Source organism: Triticum aestivum, chromosome 7D, assembly GCF_018294505.1.
Source record: "Triticum aestivum cultivar Chinese Spring chromosome 7D, IWGSC CS RefSeq v2.1, whole genome shotgun sequence".
NCBI lineage: Eukaryota > Viridiplantae > Streptophyta > Magnoliopsida > Poales > Poaceae > Triticum > Triticum aestivum.
In genome coordinates, this window is record NC_057814.1 from 604,962,707 (window position 1) to 604,988,222 (window position 25,516).

General features: G+C 47.6%; 1 protein-coding gene across 1 annotated transcript; it reads right to left on the minus strand.

Moving 5' to 3' along the window:
• Nucleotides 1–6,756: 6,756 nt before the first annotated feature.
• LOC123170144 (L-type lectin-domain containing receptor kinase IX.1-like) lies at nucleotides 6,757–9,001 on the minus strand. The gene has a single exon (XM_044587982.1). It carries the CDS (start codon nucleotides 8,900–8,902, stop codon nucleotides 6,839–6,841), a length of 2,064 nt encoding a protein of 687 aa, XP_044443917.1. The 5' UTR covers nucleotides 8,903–9,001; the 3' UTR covers nucleotides 6,757–6,838.
• Nucleotides 9,002–25,516: the final 16,515 nt, after the last annotated feature.

The window sequence follows — 25,516 nt, forward strand, 5'->3', positions numbered from 1 at the left end:
AATCCATATACCAGAACAAAGCATGGACTTTGGTGAACTTGCCCGATGATCGGCAAGCCATTGAGATAAATGGATCTTTAAGAAGAAGACGGACATGGACGGTAATGTTACCGTCTATGAAGGTCGACTTGTGGCAAAGAGTATTTTCACAAGTTCAAGGAGTTGACTACGACGAGTTTTTCTCATCCGTAGCGATGCTTAGGTCCGTCGGAATCATGTTAGCATTAGCTACATTTATGAAATCTGGCAGATGGATGTCAAAACAAGTTTCCTTACCAGTTTTCGCAAGGAAAGGTTGTGTGTGATACAATCAGAAAGGTTTTGTCGATCCTAAGGATGCTAAAAGGTATGCTAGCTCCAGCGATCCTTCCATGGATTAGAGCAAGCATCTCGGAGTCAGAATATACGCTTTGATGGAGTGATCAAAGTTTTTGGGTTTATACAAAGTTTGTTAGAAACTTGTATTTACAATAAAGTGAGTGGGAGCGCTACAACATTTCTGATAAGTATATGTGAATGACATATTGTTGATCTGAAATGATGTAAAATTTCTGGAAAGCATAAAGGGTTGTTTGAAAGGAGTTTTTCAAAGGAAGACCTGGATAAAGCTACTTACATATTGGGCATCAAGATCCATAGAGATAGATCAAGACGCCTGATGATACTTTCAAAAGACAGCACACCTTGACATGATTTTGAAAGAGTTCAAAATAGATCAGCAAAGAAGGAGTTCTTGGCCGTGTTACAAGGTGTGAGTATTGAGTGAGACTCAAGACCTGACCACAGCAGAAGATAGAGAAAGGACGAAGGTCGTCCCCTATGCTTTAGACGTAGGCTCTATAATATACTATGCTATGTACCGCACATGTAGTGTGCCTTACCATGAGTTGGTCAAGAGGGTACAATGGTGATCCGGGAAAGGATCTCATGACAGCAGTCGAACTTATCCTTAGTACCTAATGGATTAAGGAATTTTCTCAATTATGGAGGTGGAAAGGAGTTCGTCGTAAAGGGTTACGTCGATGCGAACTTTGACACTAATCCGGATGACTCTGAGTAGTAAACCGGATTCGTATAGTAGAGCAATTATTTGAAATGGCTCCAAATAGCGCGTGGTAGCATCCACAAGATGACATACATATTCGTAAAGCACACGGTTCTGAAAGGTTCAGACCCGTTGACTAATAACCTCTCTCACAAGCATAACATGACCAAACCAGAACACATTGAGTGATAATCACATAGTGATGTGAACTAGATTGTTGACTCTAGTAAACTCTTTAGATGTTGGTCACATGGTGATGTGACCAGTGAGTGTTAATCACATGGTGATGTGAACTAGATTATTGACTCTAGTGCAAGTGGGAGACTGTTGGAAATATGCCCTAGAGGCAATAATAAATGGTTATTATTATATTTCTTTGTTCATGGTAATTGTCTATTATTCATGCTATAATTGTATTGTCCGGAAATCGTAATAAATGTGTGAATACATAGACCACAACCTGTCCCTAGTAAGCCTCTAGTTGACTAGCTCGTTGATCAACAGATAGTCATGGTTTCCTGACTATGGACATTGGATGTCATTGATAACGGGATCACATCATTAGGAGAATGATGTGATGGACAAGACCCAATCCTAAGCATAGCATAAAAGATCGTGTAGTTTCGTTTGCTAGAGCTTTTCCAATGTCAAGTATCTTTTCCTTAGACCATGAGATCGTGCAACTCCCGGATACCGTAGGAGTGCTTTGGGTGTGCCAAACGTCACAACGTAACTGGGTGACTATAAATGTGCACTACGGGTATCTCCGAAAGTGTCTGTTGGGTTGGCACGGATCGAGACTGGGATTTGTCACTCCGTGTGACGGAGAGGTATCTCTGGGCCCACTCGGTAATGCATCATCATAATGAGCTCAATGTGACTAAGGCGTTAGTCACGGGATCATGCATTGCGGTACGAGTAAAGAGACTTGCCGGTAACGAGATTGAACAAGGTATTGGGATACCGACGATCGAATCTCGGGCAAGTAACATACCGTTTGACAAAGGGAATTGCATACGGGATTGACTGAATCCTCGACATCGTGGTTCATCCGATGAGATCATCGTGGAACATGTGGGAGCCAACATGGGTATCCAGATCCCGCTGTTGGTTATTGACCGGAGAGGCGTCTCGGTCATGTCTGCATGTCTCCCGAACCCGTAGGGTCTACACACTTAAGGTCCGGTGACGCTAGGGTTGTAGAGATATATGTATGCGGAAACCCGAAAGTTGTTCGGAGTCCCGGATGAGATCCCGGACGTCACGAGAGGTTCCGGAATGGTCCGGAGGTGAAGAATTATATATAGGAAGTCCAGTTTCGGCCACCGGGAAAGTTTCGGGGGTTACCGGTATTGTACCGGGACCACCGGAAGGGTCCCGGGGGTCCACCGGGTGGGGCCACCTATTCCGGAGGGCCCCATGGGCTGAAAGTGGAAGGGAATCAGCCCCTAGTGGGCTGGGCGCCCCCCCATGGGCCTCCCCCCATGCGCCTAGGGTTGGGAACCCTAGGGTGGGGGGACTTCCCCCTTGCCTTGGGGGGCAAGCAACCCCTTTCCACCCCTTGGCCGCCGCCCCCCAACCCTAGATGGGTTTTGGCCGCCCCCCCCCCCTCCCAAGGGGGCCTATATAAAGGGGGGGAGGGAGGGCAGCAATCTACAGCCTTGGGCGCCTCCCTCCTCCCCTGCAACACCTCTCTCTCTCTCGCAGAAGCTCGGCGAAGCCCTGCCGGAGACCCGCTACATCCACCACCACGCCGTCGTGTTGTTGGATCTCCATCAACCTCTCCTTCCCCCTTGCTGGATCAAGGAGGAGACGTCGCTGCACCGTATGTGTGTTGAACACGGAGGTGCCGTCCATTCGGCACTCGGTCATCGGTGATTTGGATCACGGCGAGTACGACTCCGTCATCCACGTTCATTGGAACGCTTCCGCTCGCAATCTACAAGGGTATGTAGATGCACTCCTTTCCCCTCGTTGCTAGTAGACTCCATAGATGCATCTTGGTGAGCGTAGGAAATTTTTAAATTATGCTACGATTCCCAACACTTCTTTCTTCCACAGACACATCTCCCTGCCTCCTCTCTCCCAGAGCCGCCTGTAGTCACCACCACCACCCTTCCTCTTTAGGCCGCGCCGCCCACCTCAAACTTCTTCCCCACCCTGGTCATGGCTCACGCCATTCGAGTCGAGGGGGTCAATATCCACCACCACGTGGGGACGCGGCTGGACATGAAGGGGTCAAATTATTCGGTGTGGCGTGAGCTCATGCTCGAGATGGCCCACCAGTACGACGTCGCCGACCATTTCGCACTGGACTTCACTGACCGCGCGCGACGTGCCTTGGAAAATCATCAATAAGGCCGTGAAGAAATGGTTCTACGGGACCATGAACACTGAACTTTGCGGCTTCATCCTCAACCGGGGGCCCACCGCCTTGGAACTGTGGTCGTCCATCAAGGCTCCCTTCCTCAGCAACAAGTGCTCGCGGTAGTTCTACCTCAAGACCAAGCCTTACGACATCCGCCAGGACAACTCCATCTCCTCCTTATGCGCCCGCCTCAAGGCCGTCGTGGATGGGATGCGGAACGCCGGCAAGGCGGTGGACGACGACGAGCTCATCATCCAACTGCTTTGTGGCATCCACAAAGATAAGCATCAGATGACGTCCAAGATAATTGAGAAGTCGCCGACGCCCATAGCCTTCAATGTCGCTATCGGCATGTTTCAACCGGATCCACTCCTCCAAATGCAATAATATAGAGAGAGCCTGTGGTGTGCAGAAGATGAAATGTCAAATCTTGCTCAAGATGCCAAACTACTCAATTAACACACAAAAGATTATTGTTGCGGCTACCATGACACTACACAACTATGTCCACCTCCATGAGAAAGAGCATCTTCACTTTCTTCGATGTGTGAGAGGGATCCGGATTATGTTCCAACTATCCTAAAGAGATACAAGAAGTATTTTATTTCTCCAAATGCATCGGATGCTTCAACATACGTGGAAACAGGTCCTAGCATGGATTTGTTTAGGCACGAACTAGCTACCACCATTGCTCGTAGTTGGTGAATTAGTCATGTTCATGTCTTTAGATATGTGACCATTTTGATTTGCAAACTTATATGCAAATGAAGCTTTTGTTGTATGACACATGAAAAAACTAGTTTCTCTTCAGAATTATAACTTGTGTTAACTGAGAAAAATTGTGGTATTTCAAAAAAAGAAATACTACTTCATATTTGGCGCTTCATGTGCCATTGGAAAGCTCTCTGTACTGGGGTGGATTTACGAGCTGCTCGGCTCGTTCAGCTCGCGCTCGTTAAGCTTGTTAAGATTAACAAGCAGAAAACACTGCTCGGCTCGATTAGTTTGAAGCTGGTTAAGCTCGTGAGCGCTCATTAATAGATTATAATGTATTACGGTCTACATGATGAGTGTGTAGGTGTGGTTTTTAAGATGAAATATGGTGACCACAAAAAGAAATGCACTAGTTTGTTGCCGCTTATGTTAGTTAGATTGAATAGATTGGCTGAGGTGGTATAAAAAGTTTGTCACATAAGATAAAAATATGTATTATGTTGTTACTAACGAGCTTAATGAGCTATTCGTGAAACTCGTTAGCTCATTCGTTAAGCTCGTTAAGCTTAACAAGGTGAAATCAATGATTGGCTCTGTTCATTAAGAAGAGAGCTACGAGCTTAACGAGCTGAACAATCAAGCGTTCATTAAGCTCGCGAGCTACGAGATTTTGGTCCAGCCCTATGTGTACATCTCTTTGTACTGAAAAAATCGCAGCAATAGCAGCTGTGAAAAAAAAAACTGTGCATGTTTCAGCCCAAACTAACACAAAGTCATGCAGCCCAACCCATTATTGTGCTCTGTTTTGGCCTCATTAGAGCCAGGGGCTGAACGGGGCTGCCTCCAGCCAGCACAAGAGGGGCGCCCAACAGGCCTAGCACTGGGAGAAGCCAAGACAGCATCAGAACGCTTTCTGCTTGCCGGGTGAAGCAAGAAGCTGGCTCGAGATGCTAGATTTCCAGATTTCGTGAAGTTTGGAGAGGTTCAGAACATGCCCTAGGGTGATGTGAAGAGTAGGAATAGAATACGCAATTTTGAAGTGGCAAAGTGGCGGTGAAGAGGAAGGGGGAAATAGAGGGGATAGAAATGGCGGGAGGGAAAGGGTGAGAAAGAGAGGGGAAAGAAAGATATTACAATTAAAAAGGTACTTTTTGTATTACAAAATGAAAGAAAAGAAAAAAAACCAGTTGAAAGTATAAGCCGAGTGTTATATATCGGGTTCTCGGCTTACCTTTAACTGATTTAAAAATGAATACGGAATGTTCTCTCACACATTGTAGTTCTCTGATGTTTCCCGAGTAAATTGCACAAAACCACCATTTTAAAGGCTTGGTTTGCAGAAAACACTACGCTACATTTTTTTGGCAGAAAACACCACCTCTACGGTAATCTTTTTGCAAAAACCACTGATCGGCGGATTGGAGTGTTTTAAGTATGTTTATGACAGGTGGGTCCAGATTTTGTCGACGTGGCGTAACGGCTCTGCCAAAACGGCGTCAAACCGGACATGGGCTCCACCTGTCAGCTGGATCTTCTTCTCCAATTCTCCTCTGTTTCTCTCACTGAAAAAGTCAACTCCCTGTCTCGATCCCCTTTCCCATGGTGGAACCCAGGCGTGCAGCCACCCAAGCCGATCCCGACCGCCGTCACACAGCCAGACTGCGTCGCCGACGAGCCCAGTGGCCCCTCCAGTTTCTCTCCCCTCCCTCTACTCCTACCGGTCGCCTGGATTGACCTTGTGTCGCAGTCGCGCAACGAACAAGCGCCATGGACGCCGCCGAGCTTCTCTGCCCTCCCTCTACGCAACGAACGAGTGCCATGGACGTCGTCGCTTCGCCGGCGAGCCTAGACTGCCCTCTGACTGCTCTCCCCTCCCTCTAACCGTCCTGCTCACCCGGATGGGCCCAGAGTCGCAGCCGCCTGAAACGAGCGCCAAGGAAGTCGCCGCCTCGCCAGAGCGGCTACGCCGCCCGCGACGACCATCTCTGCCCACAAAAAAGAGCTCGTCGCCGTCCATGCTGCCCTCGACCTGGGACGCCGTCACCTCGCCGGCTTGGCCACACCACCCGCGACGACCGACGACCATCTCTGTCCGCGAAGAAGAGCTCCTCGGCTGCGGCGGCCACGCCGCCCACGACAACCAACTCTGCCCTCCGAGCAGAGCTCTTCGTTTAGGCCTCGTCGCCGGCGCGGCCACGCCGCCCGCGAAGAAGAGCTCGTTCATGGAGCTGATTGCTTTTCTGATTTTGATGTAAGGGCCTCCTTGTAAAATCCCTCATCTAACGCTGTTTCGGTAGAGCCGTTACGCCACGTCGGCAAAATCTGGACCCACTTGTCATAAACGTACTTAAAACGCTCTAATCCGCCGATCAGTGGTTTTTGCAAAAAGATTACCGTAGAGGTGATGTTTTCTGTCAAAAAATTGTAGCGTAGTGTTTTCTGCAAACTTAGCCTTCAAAGTGGTGGTTTTGTGTAATTTACTCATGTTTCCCTGATCCACAAAGATTGTCCAAATATTCTTTCATTTGAGGGAAAAAAAAGAGTAATGTTTATGCACAGATCACGAGGCACAAAATGAATGGTTAGATAAGGGGATGGGTGCTCTCAGGTTTAGCCGCAACTTTCCCCACAAAATAATTGTTGTTGTCAATGCATGGTGGATGTAACTAGAAAATCTAATTAAGCATGACAAATCTGGATTAATCAATTAGCTAGATCCTGGAGTTCCGTAGCAACGCACTTGAGGACGAGTCGGAGGAATGAGTGGTGTCGCCGGTGTTGACCAAAGAAGAGCGAACACAACCGGAGCCAGAGCTGGAGCTGTCAATGGACAAAGCCTCGTACGGGCCGGAGGAGGACACGGTGTCCGGCACAGTCCTGTACATGTGGAGCGGGAGCGCCGGCAGTCTCACCTCGTCGGACTGCAGGACGTGCATTGCCTGGGCAACAGACGGCCGCTCGCTTCGGTCCGGATGCGCGCACCAGAGCCCGACGACGAGCACCCGCACCATCCACCGCTCGTCGGCCTCGTCTCCCCTCAGCCGGTCATCGGCCGCGTCGAGGATCGCGTTCCTGCCGTACAGGCTCCACACCCACCTGACCAGTGTGAACGATTTCCCCGCGGTCTCCATCACCGGCCGCCGGCCGGAGACGATCTCAAGTAGGACGACACCGAAGCTGTACACATCGGACTCGGTGCACGGCCGGCGCGTGTTGACGAACTCAGGATCAATGTAGCCGGCGGTGCCGAGCACGGCCTTGGTGGTCTGCATCAACCCCGTGTCGTGGTCGGCGAGCCGGGCCAACCCGAAGTCACCGAGCTTGGTGCTCATCGATGCATCGAGCATGATGTTGCTCGGCTTGATGTCGCCATGCACGACGCACTGCTCCCACTCTCCATGGAGGTAGTGCAGCGCGGATCCCAATCCGATGATGATCTTGTACCTCTGCGGCCATGTGAGAAATTTGTTCTTGCTGTAGAGATGCTTGTCTAGGCTGCTCTCCGCCACGAGCTCATAGACGAGCAGGAGACCCTTATGGCTGTCGCACCAACCCAACAGCTGCACAAGGTTACGATGCTTCAGTCTGCTGATGATCCTCACCTCAGCCTCGAACTCCTTTCTCCCCTGCGCCAACGACTCCGCCGACAACATCTTTACCGCCACCGCACGGCGGTCGGTGGCTACAGTTGTGAGGGTGAGGTGACCCCGGTAAACGCTCCCGAAGCCGCCTCGCCCGAGCTTCTCCTCCTCCGCGAAGTGTCTCGTTGCGGCAACCAGCTCGTGGTAGGTGTATCGTCTGGGTCCGCCGGCAGCCACACCTCTCTCGAGGTCAGCTCTGTGGGCGTACCCTTCTTGCCTGTCCTCATTTGCCTTCATTTTATTGTGTCGCCACCATAGCAACACGGCCACACATACCACCAAAGAAAGCAATGGGACTAGTACGGATGACAGGATCACTACTATTTTTTTTTTGTTCTTCCTGGTCGGAAGAGGAGATAGAGTGGAACTGAATGACCATGAGAGTATCCGGTGCAGCTCGGAGAAGTTGCCGGTGGCCGCAGAGAAGCCGACGGCGACCTCCTCCGGTAGCTGTGTGCTCAGATCGACGGTTGCATTGACCTGGTACAGGGCATCGTTGATGTGGAGATCCACGGCCAGCATCTTGGACACGTTGTGGTACGTGACAGTTGCCTTCATAACATAGGACGACGTGAGGTTCTTGCCTGCCGTGGTTGTGGTGTCCGTGTGCACCATGGAGATCATTGAGTTTACGTCGATGCCGACATGGTTCTTGCCGGTGCCGCCATAGTAGGAGTTGTCGTGAGTGTCGAACTCGACGGCCACCATCCGGGTGGGTCCCGTCCCGTTGGTGAAGGCCGGGAGGAGGCCGAGGCCGCCCCCGCCGCTCTGGGGCGGGATCTCCGACGGGAAGTGGCCGAGGAAGAAGGCCATCCCTTCGCCGGAGCTGTCCTTCACCGGAGTGATCTGGAAGGAGAAGTTGGTGGTGAAGCTAGCCATCTCGCCGGTGTCGCCGTTCCACAGGGGCACCTTGTACGCGTACGACGCCCGACCGACGCTGCTCAGGAGGTTCTGCGTCAGCTCGAGCCTTGGCGGGCTGATGGATGCGTCGCCGTCCAAGTCGATCCATGAGCCGGCGCCGGCATCGGAGAAGTTGAGGCTGAAGTCGAGCGAGAAGGCCCAGCGCGGCGCATAGTAGAGGTGTAGCAGCAGCGCCAGGACTAGGGTGGTGGTCGGACGGCGGCGGGAGCCCATGGCTTGGCCTTGGTACGTACAGTGCTTGCGAAGGATGAACCTCGAGCATTATAAAAGTAGGGGGAAATTGTATAGCTCGTCGACGTTTCAAACCGGCGACCGAGCGACCAAAGTGGGGGTGTGGCCAGGGTTCTCTTCTCCGTAGCTTGGACCTATGAACGTCAGGGAATCGGTATCCACGACGAAGCAGATCGAGCCAATGGTGTCGTTGTTGTTGAAATTTTCTATTCAAGATGCGGCACACGTACGGCTCCTCCGACTGAGCTCTCCAAGTAATGGCTACACAGGACGAAGTCGCCGCCATCCGGAGCTTAACGGTCCTCCACACAAACCGGTTGTGTACAGCTTCCGGCGAAAATGACTTCACTGGGATTCTCGCGGCCGTTGTGGAGTCAAGGATGTTAGCGTGGCCACGGAGGGCACCTCGCCGGAGTTTCTGACCTCGTGTGCCGGTGGAGCCGAGAAGACGACAGCGGTCAGGAGCGCCGGAGGGACTGCATTGGTACCGGGCGCTCTGGGTGGTCATTCTTGCCGCCGGCCCCGCGGCGATCCGGAGCACGTGGTTCGCCGAGTTGAGAGTTGAGACTACCTCATACTTCGTGCCCTGACACGCCAAACCAGGAAAAATATCATACGGAAACAAACATTCGATGAAAGCTGATGAAAACCATGAGAAAATGATGTTTTGAAGTTTTGAAAAAATATCAAAAAAAAAGATGTTAAAAGGGTGATGTTCTATTGCCATGCAAAATTTCAAGTTGAAACATGTTACGGGATGTGGGCTATGAAAAAGATAAAATTAGCATTGAATAGTGTGGAACATTGATGTAACTATTCATTGCTGAATTTGTCCTTTTCATAGCTCGCATCCCCGTAATGTGTTTTTACTTGAAATTTCACATGACAATAGAACATCATCCTTTTAACGTAATACATTTTTTTCAGATGTTTTGAAACTTTCAAACATAGTTTCCACGAAGTTTTCTTTGGATGTTAGTTTCCGTATGATATTCTCCCCGCCGAACCATGAGGTTGTTGCTTGGTTCGTCGGCTGGAGTGGGTTCGGAGTGCTCGCTCCGTCGGTGATGGTTGTACCATTACTGGTGTAAAAGCTTGTGGCATAGAGGGGGGTTGCTCGAGCTGGTCTTTTCGTGGATTGTTTAGCTGGAGGATAGCTCGAACGCAAAGGACGTCGAGTATCTGCTCCTGGGCTCAAATGCTCCCTGGTGACCAGTCAAATTGAAAAAACAAGTTAAAATTCATAAAATTCTAAAATATTCTTAAACTTTTAAAAATTATTTTATGCTTGCAAAATTTCAGTACGAAATGACATTCTTGAAAGTCGTGGCAAAAAAACAAAAAGATATTTCAAAGCTCATAGTTTTGAAAATATTTTGGAGTGCTGATTTTGTTTTCACGACTTCCACCAATGTCATTTCATGCTAAAGTTTGTTAAGCATACAAAACATTTGTCAAAGGTTACCATAAAATAATTCTGAATTTTGTTTACTATTTTTCGATTTTACTGCTCATCAGACTGCATTTTAGCTCGGGATTAGAATAGGACTTTTGGACCGCAAATAATATGTATCGCCCATGGTGAGGTCATTTCCCAGGGACCTCCTATGTGTCGCCGGCCCAATACTGTGCAAAGTGTAGCTGTCAAGAAATATTATTTAGTAGTGATAAAAAAAGTACTGTAACAACCAGAAAGTCATTGTAGTGATCATGTTTTTATTTTATTTTCTAACATTCTTATTTCTTAAAATATATTCTTTGAAACACGAAAAACACTAAAATTCTTGAACAATTTTTTGGAAATAAGAACAATATTTAAAACATGAAACATTTTTGAATTTCAAACAATTTTTATAAAACTCAATTTTTTCAAAATCGTAAAAGAGTTTTTCAAAAGCATGAAAAAATTAGAACACACGTTTTTTAAATGAGTGCATTCCTTGAACATTTTTTGAAAAAATGAACATATTTTGAAATTTGTTCAAATGTTTAAAAAGAGTGAGCAAAAAATGAAATTCTTCTTTTTGTAATTTTCGAAGAAATTTTGAATATTTAATCGTTTTTTATGAAAAGGGAATAAAATTCATAAATTCAGAAAAAGTTCTAAAAATGCGGACATAAATTTAAAATTCTAGAAACTTTTGGATAAAATATCAAACTTTCAAGGTTTGATTTAAAAAAATTTAACTTTATGATAATCGAAAAAAGAAAAAGTAGCATAAGAGAAAAAAGAAGGAAAATAAACAGTAAGAGAACAAACTGGTTAAGGGATCTTCTAATGGTTTCCAAAACAGGTAAAAACCGACTAAAAATCTTTTAGAAAGCTCTGAAAACCAAAACTGAAAAGCTATGCGTACTGCTGAGATAGTGCCTATGTGATTGGTAAGACAATTTGTCACACGTGCTTCCCTCAATAACAATTGTCACAAGTGCCACAAATAGGAAAATGTCATTTCCTTTTTGGTGTTGATACGCGGGCGCTCTAGGCGCCCGAACTCCTCCCTGGCGCTCATTACAGCACTTAGTTTGGCTGGCCCACAAAACGCACAGAACAGCGAACACATGGCGTGGAAAAACCGATCAAAAAGTAGCTCTCTCCCGGTTCTGAACTCACGCAGTTCCATTTACGTATGAGTTCCACTAAGAACCGGAGCTACTTGCCATTAGTGATAGGTACCAGTGCCAATTACATAATAACCATTCGCCGCGCTATTTATAGCACAGAACCATCTACTGTATCACTTGATTTTTTTTAACTATTTGGAAAAATAATCATGAATGTGAAAAAGTTCGTCGATTTTGAAAAAAGTTCATCAGTTTTGAAGAAAAGTTCTCAATTTTTTAAAAGTTCATTGATATTTGAAAAAGAAAGTTCATCGATTTTGAAATAAAGTTAATAACATTTGAAAAATGCGAGGATTTTGACAAAAAAATCGTCAAATTTGAAAAAGTTCATCAAATTTGAAAATTTTCATCAGATATGAAAACAGTTCATCGAAATTGAGAAATTCATGGATTTTCAATAAAAATCTATATTTTTTATAAAATATTAATTTGAAATAATATTGAATTTGAAAAAAGTTCATCGAAATTGAAAAAAATCATTGAATTTCAAAAAAAGTTCATCGTTTTGAAGAAAAAGTTGACGAATTGGAAAAGAAATCATCTAACCAGGAAAAAAAAGGAAAAACAGAAACAGGAAACAAAAAAGGAAAAAAGAAAAAGGGAAAAAGAAAAAAAAAGGAAAGAAGAAATAAGAAAATTGGAAAAGGAGGTTCATTATCAAATTGTGCATGGTGGCCTGTGGTTACTGTAGCGTAGCCCGATGCGTAGGTCGCTGGTTCGATCCCCTGTGGGATTGCCTTTTTAGTTATTAAAAAAACAGAAAGCAAAATGGGGAGATGGGGCAGCCCATCACGGAGGTGATTTGTGCAGCCGTTTGCCAAATCCAGAAATACCCCTGTGGGATTGCCTTTTTAGTTAAAAAAAACAGAAAGCAAAATGGGGAGATGGGGCAGCCCATCACGGAGGTGATTTGTGCACCCGTTTGTGAAATCCAGAAATAAGAATAGAAGCTCCTCAGGCCGCTCCTCAGCGATTTGAGCCTCCTGGCCGTCGGATCTGGTTGCTTGATGGATCTTGGGCCGTCCGATGGACCGCGTGGAAGACCTCGGCCGTCGGATCAAAAAAAGTTACTGTTGGAATGAATAGTTACCGTCTCGTTCGTGCCACCGCGCGTAATTACGCTGCCCTGCCGAGGGCATTTTCGTCATTTCGCTTCCTGGGGGTATAAAAGGGGGCCACGCCCGTGGTGAAACCCTAGCCGCCTCGCTCCCTTTCTCGCACGTCGCCGCCTGCCTCCTCTCCTCCCCGCGACCCCGCACCACGTCTTCTCCCAGGCGCCCACTCGCCCCGCCCCTGATTGAACCCTAGCCGCCACTCCTCGCTGGCCATCCTCCCCGTCCACGGCCGCCACGCGCATCGCCGCCAGAGGGCGCCGCCGGTTGTGGGCGCGCCTTCGCGGATTCGCGCCGCGGTTGCCGGAGGCGTGGGCGCCGCGGGTCAACCTCCTCGGGGACGATGGGCGCGGCCCCGCCGTCCCGCCCTGCCCGCCGCGGCTGCCATGGACGAGCTCAAGCTCGACTGGGGAGCAAGGGGCCGCCCCGCCCGTCCCGCTCGCCATGGCCGATGACCGCGGCCCCGCCCGCCGTGGCGGCCACGGACGAGCTCGAGCTCGATGGGGGAGCAACGGTTAGAGGAACGTGAGGCTATGGGGGAGGAAGAAGATGGCGCCCTCGTTCTTGCCGTCAGTTCGTCGCTCGATCTGTGCCAGCCTGCTGCGTCAAATGTGATGGATTCGCTGTGCGACGTCAGTGTTCCTTGTTCTTGCCGTCGTTGCGCTAGATCTGATGGTGCGTTCATCAATTTGTGGGTAGGCATTTATTTTGCCCCGTTCTTGGTCATTCCCTGCAGCTTAACCGTGATTTTGTCTCTGATTTTGCTGCGGTTGATCCATCGTTTGCAGGTGCTTGTTCTTCTCTTCAGTTCGTCGCTCGATCTGTGCCAGCCTGCTGCGTCTTCATCCAGGGATGTACAGGTCGACTGCTTTTCCTCTCCTTCTTTGTGCTTCTCTTCTTTCCAGACCTAGGGTTACATTTGTGAAGTAGTGTATATTCCTTGTCTTTTCTATATGAGTACGCTGCTAGATTCGGTCTATTGTGTGCAGGCTGGCCAATGAGAGGCAAAGGGTATTATTCCCTGGTTGGATTTATGTGGTGTCCTATCTTCCTTAATTCCTGGATTATAGGTGTGTGATTCTTGTTCCTTGTCTGGATCGTGCTAGGCCCTAGGTTTTTTTATTCATTTGCACATGATTCTGGGTGCTTTTGTTCTTTTCTTTGTTTTGTTTACTATTTATTTTTGGCTTTATACCAATAGCCTGCTGGTTTGTCGGTTGGTCCTGCTCGTCCTCTGTTGTGATATTGAGGCATGCAGGCTTCAATTTACTTTTGTCCATTTGAGTTAGGCTGCTTAATTTAGGTTTGTTTACTAAGTTAATTAGATTTCTAATTTAGTGATTATACCTCCTTTGGTTTTTTTATGGAATTTGGATATACATGCCTTTGCTACCTATTCAGTCAATGCTCTACTCAGTTTTAGTTTCTTTGGGCATATGCTTTATATAGCTTTCTGGTCTCTCCTTCTGGCCTACCATACTGTTTTATAATTTGTCTCTCTTCACAAACCTAGGCTTAGTCAGTGTTATACCGTACTAGATTATGTGTTCTGCCCAGCAGCGTATTTATCTGTGCTTCTTGGTTTGTCCAGAGAGTCTGATTAGAGAAAGGTCAGTTCATCTCTGTAGCTTTTGTATAGCAGTACACATGTGTGAATAGAAACTCTTCATGCAAGGTGGCAGTAAACGGCCTTTCGATTTTACCTTAGGCACTACAAGCAGCCAATAGATAGGCACATTGCTTACATGATGATAAATTTTGCCCACAAGAATGTCCTAACAAATCTTATCTTTGATTGCAGCTAAAAGAGAGCTGACTAGGCCCGCCTGGGAAAGCAGGTAAGCACATTGGTGTCTGGTGTGTCAGATCTGCTAAATTGAACTCTTGCACTTCAAGATAGATTTCCATGTATTATTACTTTTGACTGACAGCGAGTTCATAAATTTTTGCTCTGTAGTGATAATACTCTTAGATTATTTCAGCCTTATTGATTTGAATGCTGAAATATCTTTCTGACCCTATACAAAAAATATTGTTTTGTGTAAATAATGCATCATATTTTTTACTGTTGGCAAATGAATTATTTATGTATAGTTACTACCAAATTATCAGAATAATAAATCTATCACTCGCTCCAATTATTTGTAATTCTGGGTTAGGCTTTTCTTATCTAAACTACTTGATGTGACAAAATATCTTAAACAAGCTCTATGATTTGTATGCTCTCTTATATTATCAAAGATGATTGCACTTATATGATATGTTTGATAGTTCCTATATACATCACCTCCTCACCTCCTTGGCCACTTCGGTGCCCATGGCTTTCGTGCTCGTCGGCGGGATGGTGCAAGGCGCAACTCCGACGTGGTTCCTCACTGGTTGGATGGCGTTCAGGCGCAACCCCGGTGCCCTCTGAGTACTGCCTCGGCTACAACCTCCCTCTGTGAGCTCCATCTTCCCCATGCTCTGCTTCGGCTACTATATGGGACATGGCCAGGGCTATGATGATCAGTTATGGCTGATATAGGCATGCTCTCAAGCAGTCGAGGAACTTGTGGGTATTAATTTGGATCCTCCCTCATTTATTTGAGCTGTTTTGATCGCGTTCTTATTTTAGTGGCTCTGTCCTTGGATGGTCATTTCTAATGAGTGATAACGAGGGTAGTTAAACCCTCGTAAGAACATATTGATCCGGTGATCCATCCAGAAATCCAGAAATAAGTCCAGAAATAAGAGAAGGATGTCTCACCGAGCTCTCACAGCGATTAGGGACTCTCGGCCGTCGGATCGGTTGCTTGATGCGATTCTGGGAGATGGATCTCGCTCCGGATTGATCTCGGCCGTTGGATCGAGCCTGAACTCCTGCAGTAATGAACAGTTACTCCCAAAATGAGATATCTCGTGCCACCGCGTTTGAATCACGTGCCCCATCGGTCGGAAGCCATTCTTGCTAGGGCGATGATGATTAGCCGTGGGTATCAAGTTGGGTCCTCCCTCTTGTCTCTAGAATCCTTTTTGATCCTGTGATACTTATTGTTCTGTCCTTTGGATGGTCATTCTTATTGAGTGATAACCAGGGCAGCTCCACTGTATAAACAGATTGATCTGGTGATAAGAGATGATGGGGGTAGATTATATGATCGAGGAAAGGCAAATCTGAGCCCATACGCATTGAACCCTGAACCCTTTTTATTCGCACGTGCCCCACCGGTAGGAAGCCATCCTTTCTAGGGCGATGATGATTCGCTGTGGCTGAAATAAGTGTGCCTTTGAGCAATCAAGGCACCTGTGGGTATCAAGTTGAGTCCTCCCTCTTGTCTCTAGAATCCTTTTTGATCATGTGATACTTATTGTTCTGTCCTTGGATGGTCATTCTTGTTGAGTGATAACCAGGGCAGCTCCACTGTATAAACAGATTAATCTGGTGACAAGAGATGGCGGGGGTAGATTATATGATCGAGGAAAGGCAAATCTGAGCCCACTATGCATTGAACCCTGAACCCTTTTTATTTGTATTTAAAGGTGTTGCTTATTTATGCTCCAGTGTTTATAGCCGTCTTATGTGAATATTTCTTCTCTCTCATACCTTTATTGCATATAAGTTGTTCTTGACTTTTATTGTTTGCTGTTCGTCCTTGATTTCATCTGGTTAAGAGTAAGCAAGTTGTCGGTTCAATGGCTTGTTTTAATTTGTTGATAAACCAGCAGAAACCACGGTGTCATGTTTCTAATAACAGCGTCTTTAGGCTGGTTAATGTTTGTATTGGAGCCCACTACCTTTTATTTCGCTTGTTTCTTACCATCTTCCTTGCTTCTCTGGCTGTTTCACGGTTGGGACGGTGGCGTGGCATTGGGGCTATCTTGCGGGTTGGACGGAGAGGGAGCACACCGAGTGGGCTTCTAAGATGGCTGAGGTGATTATTTGCTCCCTTGTTTGTCTTTCCCTTTGTGATGTGTATGTGCTCATCAAGGGCTTTGTTGTTTTTTAGGGATTTGTCTAGGGTTTCCTGGTTAATCCATTCTGATTTTGGTCTGCTCATGCTCTTGGCTTCCGGACCGTGGTGCTCAAGGTGGTCTGGCTGTCGCTGCCGCCCCTGCTCGACGATGCTGCACCCCTGCTCGATCACTTTATAAAAATAGCGTATGCAGAAGTGAAAACGAGTCAAACAGATGATCAGTGCCTCGGTCCTTCAGTACTTGAGGTATGTGTTAACTGTATTAATGCTGTTATGTTTTTAGTGGACAATATTTCTGACGAGTGTATAAACCCACAGTTGACCATGGTCCGCATATGAGTTTAATTGGTGTCTAAGATAATTAGTAGCATGATTTTATAAAGCTCCAGTTCCATGGTTCTGAGCACTTGTGTTTAATTGGAATCACTTGTTATTATAGAACTATGTTGTTGACTATAGTTCCATGTAGCTTGAGTATTTATCTGTACTTGAAGTCTACAAGTGTTTTCTTAAGTATATCAGAACCACCTGACCGAGAATAATTAATTTCGTAACTATTAAGTAAACTGAATTGAGCATTTCTTAGATTTTTTTGGTTCAGAGCTTTTATTGTCTCTTTGGTGATATGTTGGAGTTTACTTTTCCTGTGGCATACGTTTATTTTGGAAGTTATTTGCATGTATACTAGTATGCGGTTGTCTACGTGCCCCCTTACAGCTGCTTATTATCTATAAGTGGTGAAAATTATTTTCCTGAGTTTAATTGTATGTATCAAGCCGCTTGGTGAAAAGACTTCCTATTATATCTTGACATGTGAATTGAATGATGTGGTTATATTAACATCGCTCTTTGTTTTGTTGTCTACTTCTTTATTTCCCTTTGGATGGGCGCTCATGTCGGCGTGGGGCACAGCAGCCGCCGAGGGAGCCGAGCCGGCGGATGTGGAGGCTGCCGAGCGGCGGTGCTCGCGTGAAGGAGGAATATGATGATGCGTGGAGTGGCGTGGGGTAACAACCATCTCCATCGAGTGGCGGTGCTCGCGTGAAGGATGAGTTCGTGTTAGTCCCCCTATCCCGATCTGGATTTTATGGATCTTTCAAAAAAAGTTCTTGTTAGGGATTTGAGTTTTTTCCATTTAACATGCTCTCATGTAGGGTAGTAGCACTCTCTCGGCTGTGGCTGCACGTTCAACTGGCCAGTCAAGGAGCTCCAGCAAGCAGGTCCGCCTACTCTCCTTTCCCCTGAGCTCCTGCAACTACACAAATCATCTTCCTGGTATTTTCTCACTTTTGATTCACAGACTATGTATTGTAGTTAGTTCTGGTGATTATCAGTTGATCTAAGACCACTGTACGTGCATATCTCAGACTTGAGAAGAATGCACATAGCCTTGCTGAGAACATAATATTGTTTCGATGATTATCTTGTTTGTGCGCTTGTTTTGATAAAACACAGGGGTTATAGAGGAATTGAAACATGTTACATTGAAATCAGAGAGCATGTCGTTGTTGCTTAATTCCGTTAATCTTGGCTGTCACTGTATACCTTGAGATTCAGGTAGAAGCAATAGAATCCAGGAAAAAAATACCTACCTGCATGTGTTCCTTAGAGAGTTTGTTTTCTTCATACCTCACCATTCTTAATATATATGGTCATCTATGTTCTGGATATCACACTCGACGGCCTCCCTTCATGGCACAAAACTGAAACTACGCCATGAATATATTTATTCAGTGAAATAGCTGATTCCAATCATTCATCAACTAGCTTTGTTTTAATCACAGCAATAAGTCATGATATCTTGAAATTGCCTGATTGGTGATTATACATTTTATATGATGTTTTTCACCTGCAAGCTCTGCACTTCTTTCCTTTCAACTTTATCTCTCTTGCTTTATTTCATGAATATATTCCTCTTCTCATTCCATCATTCAGTCTGTTTGCAACAAAATCCTGATTCATAGTCTGTTTTTTTTTAATGCTTGGCACATCCTAAACAAAATCCTGATTAAACGATAGGCTTGGCATATCTTTTTTTATCACTATGGTTGCTTTTATCCGCAACTGATTTCTCTGATTCCTTTCCCATGCTGTAATGCAATTGTTTTGGGCAATTCCCCAAGGCCTTATGTTTTATGTTATTGGGAACTGCAGGACACCCAGCGAGTGTTTAGGATCCCACACACGACAGTTCTTGGCATGCTCCTGGCACACCTTGGACTATCACCGGCTCAGTATGAACGCGTTGTTCATGAGGACGGCAAGACCCATGTTGTAAATTGTCTGTAAGCGACGTGTTGCCGTATCTTCTATGCCTAAAACGTCTGTAAGCGACGTGTTGTCGTATCTTCTATGCCTAAACGCGTCTATGTTATGCCTAAAACTTAAAGTTATCTATGCATAGTTGTAAATTGTCTTTAAGCGACGTGTTGTCGTATCTTCTATGCCTAAGATATTTGGTGCTAACCTATCGTGAAACATGATTTCTATGTTCATGCATTGTTAAGTAGCTTCTTATTATGTGCATACAAACGTTTGGACCACCACCCTCGCGCCATGGCGTGATCCCGATCTAGTGTATACTATGGGAGCTTGAAGCGCAAACGCTGAGAGCAACTAATCAAATAGCGCTCCTTCGGGAGCCTCCCCACGGGTCACTTGGGGGGGGGGGGCGTCTGAGAACGCGTCACTCCGCCCGCTCTCAGCCGCCGCCACATTTCGCGCTCTTTGAATTTTGCTTTTTCTTGCGGCACACGTTTTCGGCTTTTAGATGTTTTCTCGGGTTTTCCGGTTTTTTGGTTCTTCCCCGTCTTTCTTAGGTTTTGGACCCCAACGCAAAAAACGTGTTTTTTAGTTTATTACAGTATTAATACATAAAGTTGGAGCGCGTGTACAGTTTCATACAAAAACTTGCAAATTGACTCAAATAAGCCCCTAAACTTACTTTGACGGAACAAGCTTATACAAATTAGTCTGAAACCTGCCCGTCGGATGAGAGGCATGCACCGATCACTACGGTTTTCATTTCTCATCCGCCCTTTCGCCTTTCTGTTTCTCGTCGTCGACGGTGCGATGCTCGACCGGATGAGATCGATGCTGGATGGAGCCGCGTCCTCGCGGCATTGGCGAGTTTCCGCCGGACTACGGTATGAAATCACCTTCCTTCTTCTATATTGGATTGTCCCCCTGTATTGGCATCTCTTATCGCTAGGGTTTTCATCCGGTTTGATCGGTGGTATATTCGCCCGCATGTGGTTCTTGTGTGGTGCGTATGGTTGATAATCAGGCGTCGGTAGATGAAAGGCATTGTTTTGTGGTATTTCCGCCCACTTGTCATTGTGTACTGACACCGGTGTTGGGTGTGATGTTTAGAGTTGTAGAAAGTAGTGTTCTGCTATAGTGGAGTTGTTGTTGTGTGCTCATAATCGTGTGATGTGATTACTTTCATAGTTTTGTGACTGAAACAAGCGTCGTTTAAATATTTTCACTACCACTATTTTACATAACTCGGAAGAACAGGCTAGAAACCTACGCCCTGCGTGAAATCCTTCTGTACACACTCTACGAACAGGGCTACGAGAATGCCCACAATTCTCCTTCTTTTCAATGTCACAAAAGTCAGGGCAATACTCAATGGTGGAATAAACCCATCAAAATCATACTCGGTGGCCATTTGCATTTGACTCTACAAAAAATTGTCGAGTTCTGCTCAAAGTCACATACTGTAGGACACAAGAAATTATGAATAGAAAAGCACCTATGGTTTTTTGTGGGCCCAAATGAAGCTTAGATGTCACCAACCATTCTTCAGTACAACCGTCGCCCAGGCCGCCATCGGGACCGACATTGCCACCGCCACCGCCCACGAGGAGGGGCTGACTATCCCCCGACAAGGACGCAGCATCACGGCGAGCCACGTTCTTCCGTCCTTGCCGCTGTCGTTGCCACTGTCAAGGGTTAGGGATTTGGCTTGAGGGGAAGGCTGCCTCGGTCGAGTGTGAATTTGTGGGAAGAACAGAGAAGAACGACTAGGGATTTAGCTGGTGCGTGGCAAACAGAGAGGCTGGCTAGGCTACTCGGGGATCTATTTACATCATACAACGGGGGGTTCCTATAAATTAACCTGGACGTGGGCCAAGTTCCTAGAGCCGACGTGGTAGGTTTCGACTAATTTGTATCAGTTTGTTCCCGTAAAGCAAGTTTAGGGGCTAATTTGAGTCATTTTGTAAGTTTTTGTATGAGATTGTACCCGCGCTGCAAGTTTATGTACCAATAGTGTAATTAACTCTTTTTTTTCTTTCGCAGGAGGTACTGATTTGCTTCAGCGTGCCTCTCGCAAAAGGAAAAAAGAACGCATTTTCTGCTTTTTTTTGTCCTACGATGAGAGTCACGGATTTACTTCTTGTAGAGGCACGGATTTGTTTTTGTGGGAGTCACGGTTGTGCCTCTCAAAATAAAAATAAAACATGCTTTCTTTGTTTTTTCTTCCCCGCGGGTACAGATTTACTTCTTGTGGCGGCACGGATTTGCTCTGTGCTTCTCACAAAAAGGGAAATACGTGTTTTTTTTATCACGAGAGGCATAGATTTATTTCTTGCGGAGGCACGGATTTGCTTCACGGGGCACGGCCATGCCTCTCGGAAGGGGAAAAATGTGCTCCAGGTTCGGTTTTTTCGGCCAGTTTTTTCGTGAAAAAAAATTCATCAAAACCTATCAACATGGGATCTATTTCCTCCGTCCCGTAATGTAAGACATTTTTTGCCACTACATCTCAACGTGAGGATTTCAACGGTGAAAACGGTTCGAGATTTGAACACATGGTTTAAGAGATAAAACGTTTTGAATAAACGAATCCACGAAAGTAGGGAAAACTCCTAAGTTACCACAAATGGCGTACATACAGTGTGATACTTTTCGTAACCTAAAGAGGTGAGAATGATCTTTGCAAAGTCTGTTGCTTAACTAGTGATTTTGGCAAACGCCTTGATACACCATAGTGAGTTAGCGGTACGAAGTGCCTACAGTATAGTCGTATCGGTTGGCCTATTTACCCTCCCGATCACTTTTCGGAAGTGTCAGGGAAGACGCAGAGTCTATCTCTCGCAGCGAAACTAAACGGACCTCTCATGTTGAAGCTACAGTAACGACCAACCCAATAGCGGACACTTAAAAGAAACTAGAAGAACGCTCGTGCGTTGCAACAGGGCCACATTAATTTTAAAAGTTCAATATTAATTATGTTAATATTACATTTAATATTCTCATACATATTAAGTGACATTGACGACCTTTTTTACCATCAAATTCTCACACACACATCCTCTCCCTCCCTCTCCCTCACTCTCTCTCCCCCTCTCCCTCACTCGGAAGGTGGGACGAAAATAAACCCGGAACGGAGACTACCAACTGAGACATTAAGAGTAGAGATCATTTAGTTGATAAGAATAAATAGAAAACGGTGTTAAAAAGGAGAAACAGATTATAATACATTGAAAAACCAAAAGGACGATGTAAAAGGGGATTCGCCCTGCCCCCGGACCTTGCCACCGAACCGGCTCAGCGGTCCAGTCCCCGCGCGGTCGTCTTCTCCTGTTCCCCGAGCCGCGTCGCTACAGAGCCGGGCTCCCGCCCGACCACCTCGCTGGCATCGAAGGGGAATGGATAAGGGTGACGCCCTGACTTCCCTACCCCCGTGGCCTCACTCCTCCTCGACGCCCCTCCCAAATCCACTTCTCCTCCTCGCTCGCTCGATCCCGTCGATCTGGACGAAGTCAGACGCCACGGCCACCATGACTGACCCCGTCCACACGGCCACTGCCCTCCCTGCGGGCTAGGAGCTTGTTGAGGAGCTCCGAACGCCTTCGCTACTTCGTCTGCGCCAACGAGATCAAGTCCAGCACCCCCGCATCGACGTCGCTGCCGTCTTCCTCAACCTTGGGCCACCGCGACATTGCCGTTCGATCCGCGCCGCCCCGAGCTCCCATGTCTTCCCCTAGGGCGCCATTGACACCGCCATGATCTCCTCTTGCCTTTTCCCTGTTTCCCCTCTCGTTTGCTCTCGTTAGGTATTTCGCCATGGCCGAAAACTGCCATCTGCCATGGCCATTGCAGGGGTAGCCACCGAGCTCCTCGGATTGACCCCGTGGCACATGCCCGCTCCTATGCACGCCCATGCCCGAGCCTGCCGCTCTTCTTCCGCGCCCGCGGGGCCACTCCCTCTCCATGCCCACGCCCGTGCTACACCGCGTCGGTCGCGCCCGCCGCTGCCGTCGCGCTCACCGCAGCCACCGCACCACTGTGCCCCGCGAGACACACACCCTGGCCGCGCGCCACACTCTCGCTGGTTGCGCTCGCCCCGTCTGCTGCCGCCTATCCCTTCGCTCGCCCCGCTGTCGCGCCCCTGCCTCGCGCCGCCTCCAGTCGTGGCCATTGAGGGAGACCTGGATTAGGGGGTCCTCGGACAGCCAGACTATTTGCTTTGGCCGGACTGTTGGACTATGAAGATACAAGATTAAAGATTTCGTCCCGTGTCCGGGTGGGACTCTCCTTTGCGTGGAAGGCAAGTTTGGCAATTCGGATATGTAGATCTCCTCCCTTGTAACCGACTCTGTGTAACCCTAGCCCCCTCCGGTGTCTATATAAACCGGAGGGTTTAGTCCGTAGGACAAGAATCACAATCATAATCATAGGCTAGCTTCTAGGGTTTAGCCTCTACGATCTCGTGGTAGATCAACTCTTGTAATACTCATATCATCAAGATCAATCAAGCAGGAAGTAGGGTATTACCTCCATCGAGAGGGCCCAAACCTGGGTAAACATTGTGTCCCCCGCCTCCTGTTACCATTAGCCTTAGACGCACAGTTCGGGACCCCTACCCGAGATCCGCCGGTTTTGACACCGACATTGGTGCTTTCATTGAGAGTTCCACTGTGCCGTCACGGTAAGGCTTGATGGCTCCTTCGATCATCGGCAACGAGGAGATCCAGGGTGGGGTTTTTCTCCCCGGACAGATCTTAGTATTCGGCGGCTTCGTACTGCGGGCCAACTCGCTTGGCCATCTGGAGCAGATCGATAGCTACGCCCCTGGCCATCAGGTCAGGTTTGGAAGCTTGAACTATACGGCCGACATCCGCGGAGACTTGATCTTCGACGGATTCGAGCCCATTTCAGGCGCGCCGCACAGTCACGACAAGCATGACTTAGCTCTGCCGTCGGATGGTGTTTGGGAGATCACACCTGCGGTTACTCCGGCCCTCAATCCGGAGCAAATCGTGCCATCCAAGGACGGGTGGATGGACCCCGCCACGGAGGCCGCACACTTAGTGGCGATAGAGCCGAATACTAACTTCACCTCCTATGAGACCTGTGTCGCCAGACCCTTGGATTCGTCCCCGGCCATAGGCTCCGAACCGCTTGCATCCGTGCCTATCGAATCTGATTGGGCACCGATCATGGAGTTTATCTCTGCGGATATCTTTCAGCACTCGCCCTTGGGCGACATGCTAAATTCATTGAGGTCTCTCTCTCTGTCAGGAGACCCTTGGCCGAACTATGTCCGGCTTGAATGGGAAGCGGACGGCGAAGAAATTCGTTCCCCACCCACCACCCACTTAATAGCCACTGTCGACGACTTAACCAACATGCTCGATTTCGGCTCCGAAGACATCGATGGTATGGACAACGATGCAGGAGAAGAACAGGAACCACCGCCCACAGGGCGATGGACAGCCACCTCATCATATGATATATATGGTGAACACCCCCAAAGAAAGCGATGGCAATAAGGCAACGGAGGATAATCCCCTCGAGAAGCAATCTAAGCACCGGCGTCATCGGCGCCGCTCTAAGCCCCGCCATAGCAAAAGCAGCGATACCGGCACAAGAGACACTAACGCTGCGGATAGTGCCGAAGACGAAGACAATCCCCCCCAGCTAGGCTTCGAGCGGGAGGATGGGCAAGGTAGCCCTAAGGAACAGACGACAGACGAAGAATCAGAGGATGACAATTACATACCCCTCTCCGAAGACGAGGTGAGCCTCGGCGACGAAGAATTCATCATGCCTGAGGATCCCGTCGAGCAGGAGCGCTTCAAGCGCCGGCTTATAGCCACAGCAAAAAGCCTGAAGAAAAAGCAGCAGCAGCTTCAAGTTGATCAAGATCTGCTAGCGGATAGATGGACCGAGGTCCCGGCAGCCGAGGAATACGAACTCGAGTGCCCAACCAAAAGTTACCCAAAGCGCAAGTGCTAACCCAACTCGAAGAGGAAGCATTAAAGCCTACTCTACCAGCGTATGATGCGGCTGACCGGCCACCTCGTGGCCGAGACAAGAGGCATATCAGCCCGAAGTCCAGCCCACACCCCGTCGCTAGTCAAACAAAAACATTAAGGCCCAGGGCTACACGCTGGACCTGCGAGACGTATTGGAGAACAAAGCAGGACATACAAGATCGATCTACGGATCACGGGGGCGCGCCCCAACGCGTAACGACGACCATCACGCCGGATATACTAAAAGCAAATCCGGCCGGGCCGAATACAGCAGATCAGACTCGTATGAACTGCGTCGTGATATAGCCCGGCACAGAGGCGCCGCACACCCCCTATACTTCACCGACGAAGTAATGGATCACGAATTCACAGAGGGGTTTAAACCCGTGAACATTGAATCATATGATGGTACAACAGATCCCGCGGTATGGATTGAAGATTTCCTTCTCCACATTCACATGGCCCGCGGTGATGATCTACACGCCATCAAGTACCTCCCACTAAAACTCAAAGGGCCGTCCCGGCATTGGCTGAATAGCCTGCCGGCAAACTCCATTGGCAGTTGGGAGAAATTGGAAGACGCATTCCTTGACAATTTCCAGGGCACTTATGTGCGACCACCGGATGCTAACG

Excerpts from the sequence above, each read along its gene's own strand:
- LOC123170144 (XM_044587982.1), bottom strand. The coding sequence starts at position 8,902 with ATGGGCTCCCGCCGCCGTCCGACCACCACCCTAGTCCTGGCGCTGCTG.